This window comes from Microtus ochrogaster, linkage group LG1 (genome assembly GCF_000317375.1).
Source record: "Microtus ochrogaster isolate Prairie Vole_2 linkage group LG1, MicOch1.0, whole genome shotgun sequence".
Lineage (NCBI taxonomy): Eukaryota > Metazoa > Chordata > Mammalia > Rodentia > Cricetidae > Microtus > Microtus ochrogaster.
The window spans coordinates 41,586,488-41,593,398 of record NC_022027.1 but is presented as its reverse complement, the minus strand read 5'-3'; the positions used below and the strand labels follow the sequence as shown (position 1 = coordinate 41,593,398).

The 6,911-nt window shown below is 38.7% G+C and overlaps 1 protein-coding gene across 1 annotated transcript; it reads right to left on the bottom strand.

The window, feature by feature from the left end:
* Positions 1–436: 436 nt before the first annotated feature.
* Smr3a (submaxillary gland androgen regulated protein 3A) lies at positions 437–4,820 on the bottom strand. The gene is made up of 2 exons (XM_005359602.1): positions 4,767–4,820; positions 437–883 (listed from the first exon to the last, which is right to left on the bottom strand). Exons 1-2 carry the CDS (start codon positions 4,818–4,820, stop codon positions 437–439), a joined length of 501 nt encoding a protein of 166 aa, XP_005359659.1.
* Positions 4,821–6,911: the final 2,091 nt, after the last annotated feature.

Below are 6,911 nucleotides of genomic sequence, written 5' to 3'. Positions count from 1 at the left end.
CGGGTCTAAGCTAGCTAGGCAGCTGGGAACCAACAAGTGGCCCTCCTCCAACATTCTGTGATTTGTAACTATTTGATGACACTCAAGAGCACATCTTATCTATTTATCCATCTTTATGATTTCATGTTACAAGCTCAGGTATTGTATTCCCCCAGTGATCAATTTGCCTCACGGTACTATGTTAAGTTTCTGGAACATTACTTTTATTCAAGTAACACCTTATATCGTATGGTCATTGCTCTGATGTCAACAATAAATGCTTTGGAAAGTTATTCAGCTCTTTATTTTCATTCTGTATAATGCTTGGGAAGGGGTTATGACTTAAGCCTTTAAAGATTATTTATCCCAAAATTTTACAGTACTTTGGGGTATCTCAACCTAACTGCCAGAGGGCATTTAATCTTTGCCACAAATTCAGTAAATCATTAGTAAAATTTTAGGCAATAGGAGTAGGTAGGGAGATATTGGCACTAGATGTATTTTCTGGTATTGGGAGAGGAGTTACAGTGATAGTAGTACCAATTGAAGGTGGATTAGTACCAGAGGGGGGAGGAGGGGGTGGTCGGGTAGCTCCTGGACCAAAGGGAGGAGGAGGGGGTGGTCGGGCAGCTCCTGGACCAAAGGGAGGAGGAGGGGGTGGTCGGGCAGCTCCTGGACCAACGGGAGGGGGAGGGGGTGGTCCGGCAGCTCCTGGACCAACGGGAGGGGGAGGGGGTGGTCCAGCAGCTCCTGGACCAAAGGGAGGAGGAGGGGGTGGTCGGGCAAATCCTGGGCCAACGGGAGGAGGAGGGGGTGGTAGGGCAAATCCTGGGCCAACGGGAGGAGGAGGTGGTGGTCCTCTAGGATCATATCGTCCTCTATGGCCTCTGTGACACTCACCAGTCTGTGGGAGAAAGGAATCAAGCAGTTTTAAAGTAGGTATTTCAGAGAGTTATCAGCAAGTACACTTTCTGTGGTCGGTAGAATTTTTAACATGGCTCCGAAAAGTCCCGCTCTCCAAAGACATTTGCTGCCTGATTTTATCAGCTATGTTCTTCTAAAACAAGTTCTATAATGAGGCAGAGGCAAATTGATTTGTAATAAAGGTTCTCTGTACTGGCAAGAATCATATGGGAATTAGGATATAATAGATCAGAGAGGCCTCTGGCTCATGGCTAGCAAGAGAGCAGTGAAATCATCTCATGGCCGTTTTCTAGGTCCTGGTCTGTGTCCATATTTACCCGGGCCCCAATACATGTATTTAAGAGTTAGAGGTTAGGATCTAAGAAAGAATAAATAGTATTTGTTTTTCTGAGGATGGGTTCCTGTTTTTTTAACTACATTTTCTAGCTCCATTCATTTTTATAAAATTTTCATATTTTATTATATGAAAAAGTAGGATTAATATTGATAAAAAGAGTCCAGTGTGAGAAAGGGGGAGTAGGGAGCTGTGTGGTGGAGACATGTGTGGGAAGATCCATCCAAATAGAATATGAACATCCCGCAAGAAGAGCTGCTTATTTTATGTTAATAAAAACATTAATAAACAAAGTCGAGCCCATTCAGTACTGCAGTAAAGGGACAGCATTCTCTGAACTGTGAGAAGGACACCTTGAGATGAAGGGGCACACATTCAGGGCTTCTCTCCTGCCTGGTGTGGCACTTGAGAAGAGAACACAACTGAGCTATCTGTAGACAATGCTATGATAAACAGGTTTTAAAGTTTAGTTTGTGGTTATTTGTTACACAACAACTGAGCGTTTCTAAATCAAAAATTCTGCAAGTCAATCAAATAAAATCTGTCCCTCTTTGTTCTGCGCATACAGGTCCTTGAGGAAAGATTAGATGTTAATGAAGGGAAAGAAAATACCATGAACAAAATACTTAAGCTTTGATGTAAGTAGACCTGGTTACTGAAATCAATCCCAAATGAAAGTAGTTGCCCTATAATTTTGGCAGATATCTGTCTGATAAAGGATTTAGGGTTGCTTGAGGTTTTAATTTCAATAATCTGTAAAACATGTTATAGAGTCTGTACTTTTCGACATTTGTTAGTTTAGCATCGGTGGGAGGTACAGATATGTTTAATGTGACTCTATAGAATGGGTAGCTACAAGGTGGTCAAAGAAGGCCAAAGAGAAGAAGACTAGGAGTCTCTGTAGTGTAAAAGCTGTGGTTGAAGTTCTGCCTCTGTCATGTACAGACTGTGTTATTCTATAGCCTGTTTGAAACAACAACTCTGCTTCCACCTTTGGAAAATGACATTCTTAAATATTTCCACATTCTAGAGTCTGCCAGATCAATTGTGCGATGTTGTTAGTCATGTCTAAGGCCCTTTTCATAAAGTAATTTACTGTGAGCAATTTTATATAGCAATTAAAGAGAATGTCTAGGCAGTGCTTGCCTTGGTACAGCAAGTTTTGAAAAGTCTGTGCTATTATTTGCTATGATAGAACCCAGTTTAGCAATGTTTTCATAAAGTATAACATCATTAACCATACAAATAGCTGAGAAGTATCGCAGGAAACAAATGCATTAAGAAGTTGGCGTGCTTAAGTTTTAGGTAGATGAAAGGTTAAGAATTGCTTCACTGTGAAGGCAGTCACGGAATGAGGTCAGAAGACTGTAAAACACAAGAGCCATACCAACCAGAGGGTAAGTGTGTGGTCCTAGTTCCACGGTGCTGATTCTAAGTCAAGATTGCTTAGAGTTGATGGTTTGCTAGGTTGCAGATTCATTTGCGTATCTGTTCAGGTCTTACTCTAATTTGTTCACCTGACACACTGCCCTCGCTATTCTAAATTTTAGGCATACCCCAAGAAACTGTCTCCTCAAGTTCAATTTTATGAACAATGTAGACGATGTCATAGGCAGTGTATGGCAGAGATTCGTGATCTCTAGCACTGCCTTGTCATCCTCAAGTTTCTTTGGTCTGCCCTCTCTAGCTTTCTAGAGGCTTATACTATTCAAGTTGACACCAGCTTCCTTTTTCTCAGTTTTCCACCTCATCCTGAGTCTCCATATTTCCTGGAGATGCAGTGCCTCTTACTTCCCCAAGAGACTGCAGTAGGTAAAAATGAACTCCCTCCCCTGTCTAGGCTATGCAGCCATTAAAGTCACTAATGGCATGAGAGAACAACCTTCTCATTGTTTTCCCAGGGACTTGGTCTCTTTTCTTTTACTGACTGTTATGGTATGTCACTTCATTTAATTAGCAGAGTTCATTGAGAAAACGACCACCACCTATTTCCAATGGTCTAATAACCTCCTCATAGCTTTGTACCTGTCCCCTGGATTTTGTTTGCTCAGTTCTCAACATCTCTCATCTCTTCCGTACCATTTTAAGTTTCTCATGTGAACACATTCATTCTGTTTTTTTGGTCTCCCTTAACTAAAGTGTGCAGAGGTTAAAGACATTCTACAGAAAACGAACATTGCTTCACATCATTCTCTACCTTGAAAAGCTTGTGCTAAAGCATCTACACTGTTGACTTTTACTCTTACCTCCTTAGTTCAATGCAACTCCATACTAAAGGACGGTCAGATTGGCCAAATCCACTCCCTTTGTTCTTCCCCTCGTGTTTCTGTTTGGCTCCTGCCCCAACATGCCAATATAACTCTTTTATTGCTGTTATTAATAAAATATAATGTCTTAAGACACATCTATGCCATCACTGCTCTCTGTGCTTTTTGCAGTTCATTGAATCATGGCAGACATTAGAGCACACAGGGTTCCATTTCATAGGCTGGTTAGTCTGGGAGCAAGTTCAGGATTTTACTTTTAATTGCCAAGGAATAAATTCTAAGTATGTGAAAATACAACACATTATTTTTATAGTTGATGCAATTAAAGAAAATTCCTGTGTCTCCTCAGGACATCCCGATATCAATATAAGTATTATGTAGTGATAAACTTTCTTGGACATATCTGTCATTTTCCTAATGTTTTAATCCACTCACAATGGTTAGCTCCAATTTCATTTGTGTTTTAAGTTAGAGGGTTTAAAAATGATGAAAAGATTGTCCTAGGAAGAAAAACTATACTGTTATGGAACCTGGGCTTGGAGATAATCTCTTTCATTGATGGTTCCAGAACAATGTAGCAAAAACACAGATCCCTTGGATATAAGCTCATAGCTTAATCTGGTTAATCACAGCCCCTTTGCCACATTATCTTTGAGTGTTAAATGAGGTAATATACACAAACAACTGAAAAGGACAAGTAATAAATAAGATGTTTGGCTGTTTCTCTGCTCTTATGAAAAGATTATATCCTTCTAATTGAGGGCAGCAATTATTAAAAATCTTCATTTTCATGTAATTCATGAACTTATCAAATGCATGCTACTGCACTAAACTGCTGGTAGGAGTGGAACGGTCGCTAAATTAGTTTTATTAGGAAAAGATTGTTTAGGTAATCCAAATGTGAGTCTTTAAATAATAGCTCAGTTTTCTCTTGTATTCTGAGGACATGAATATGTTGAAGGTCAGCTTTAAGAGTTGGCCAAGGAGAGCTACCTGTGCAGTTGCTGGAGTATGGGAACACATGGGATTTATCTGTAATAAATCTGTATAAGGTTATCGATCTGAGCATCCAATATGGCAGCCTTAAGTGACTACCAAATTAAACCAGAATTTAAAAGTAGAACTTAAAGTACTAGAGTAGCATCTCATCAGTAATGCCCAGCTCATATATTTTAAGAAAGGTAGATAAATAATGTAAAAAAGTCTGATATAAAAGTTAAAATGGGAATATGGAGATACATAGTAGAATTAAAGATACTTACCAGGAAACATGCTCCAAGAACCCAAAGGCCCAAGAACAAATACAGAGACTTCATCTTTTGGCAGCTCCTGAAAGTAAGCACAAAAGCTGATTAGCGTTACTTCTAAAAACAAAATGACATTATTTGTGAATTACCTCAAAACATGGTATATGTGCAATATATCTTCCTACCCTTATCTTGGGCTCAGTATTAATGCAGTAGTATGGTCAGCTCATAACCTTTGACTGTGTAATAATGCAGCTAATTTTCACATTTGCCTTGTGAGCTGATGCTGAAAAGAATCCAGAAACTTGTTAATGAAGACTCTGAACAACAGAAGCTTTCCAAAGTAAAGCTTTTGCCTTAGCAGTAATTATATCGAAATGAACATATTCATTTATATGTTTTGTTTTATAATTACAGGCTTCTGTAGACTTGTGTTTGATACATTATCACTTTAACTTGATCATATTTAATTTCTTATTTCACCTAGTAGATAAGGAAGAAGTCTTTCTGTTAGATGCTACCAAATATCAAAGCATCACTTAATATACAGACTAGCTTTACCACTCTGCAAAGTCATCTTGTCCTTAATAAATGTTTCAAATCTGCTTTTTAACATCTGACTATGTTCCATCAATATGTAACATATTGTAGAACAGAAGAAAGTTCATTCCTTAACTCCATTTTACTTTTAATTCTTATAGTTTGTGATAAATATCCAGAGCCAGTTTGTTTGAGTTCTGCCTTCATACCACTGCACACAGGGACCCGTCAACTCTGTTAGTAGTGTAACTATGGCAGCCGAACCTTGAAACCTTGAAAGCAACTTAGGAACAAATTTTCACAAGATACTATGAGCATATGCAGCACTTTGGTTTTTCTTAATATACATTTTATGTGAAGCTTATAAAACAACTAAATTAATTGGAAATATATGTGTTATGCCATTCTATTTCAGAGTACATATGAGAGTAGACCGTCATGAATGACAAAGAGCCATAAGGTACAGAGACAAGGAAGGGAATTGTGGACTTTGGTGGACTCACTGTTCCAACAGATCAACATGAATAATTTTCCGTTACTTGCAAAAATTTTCAAAACATAATACTATTTATGACTTACGATTTCTTGCAGGCACTTATTCTTGCAGTGATGAGAAAAGAAGATACTAGAAGCAGCACATTATATTGCTATCTCTATAGCTGGACAAAATTTAATGTCATGGTAAAGGGCTTAGTTCCAGGCGCCTACCTTGGAGAATTTTCTTCCTAGCTGATTAGTCTGCTGTCCAGGAGGTTGTTTCCAAGCAATTGAAGATGAAGGACAAAGGCCCAGACTCTCAGCTCTTATATATGTTGTAGTGTAATTTCATTGGCAGTAGAAGAAACACAGTGGAAGTTGAAACAACTTCTCGGTTGATGCTTTACAGACAGGAAGCATCCGTGCCAGTTTGGCAGTGTGGTTCTGTGTTCTTTTCCCTTCCAAATCCACTCTGTTTCTCAGTGTGTGAGGCTGACTCAGGAGCTGTGCAGTGAGTCACAATGTGCTTTAGTTTCAGGACAAGAAAGTGGGACCTGTGGTGCACACTCTCTATTTTAAGAAAAAGAAAGGAATTGTTTATTCTGATCATGTTTTATTATGTATTAATCTCGTTGTAATTTCTATTTCCCCTTAAAAATTAGGATGAGAATTTAAAATAACTTTTGAATAGATGTTGCATGTGTATACACTCACTCACTCACTCACTCACTCACTCACTCACTCACTCACTCACTCACTCACTCACTCAGGGTCCCAGGCTAATAATATCCTGATTTTCTAAAATAAATGGCTTATCTGTTTAGGTGATCTAGATTTCAATTTTATATTTTATTCTGCAATAATGCAGTTGTGTCATAATGTGTGTCTACAGATCTGCGCTCACGCATTGTTCTCACATTTACACAGCAATGACTTAGTAGAGCAATTTTTGTTTAGTGCTGGGGATGGCTTGAGAGCATTGTGTTCCCCCCTAAACCTCATGCTTTTCATTTGTTTCTTATCATTTTCTTTTTTTAAAAATTGTAACAGTGCACCATTAAGACTGTCTAGGTGGTCCTTGAACTAACAACGCCTTCTGAGGGGCCATGATCACAAGTTTGTGCCACCGAACCAAACCAAGCT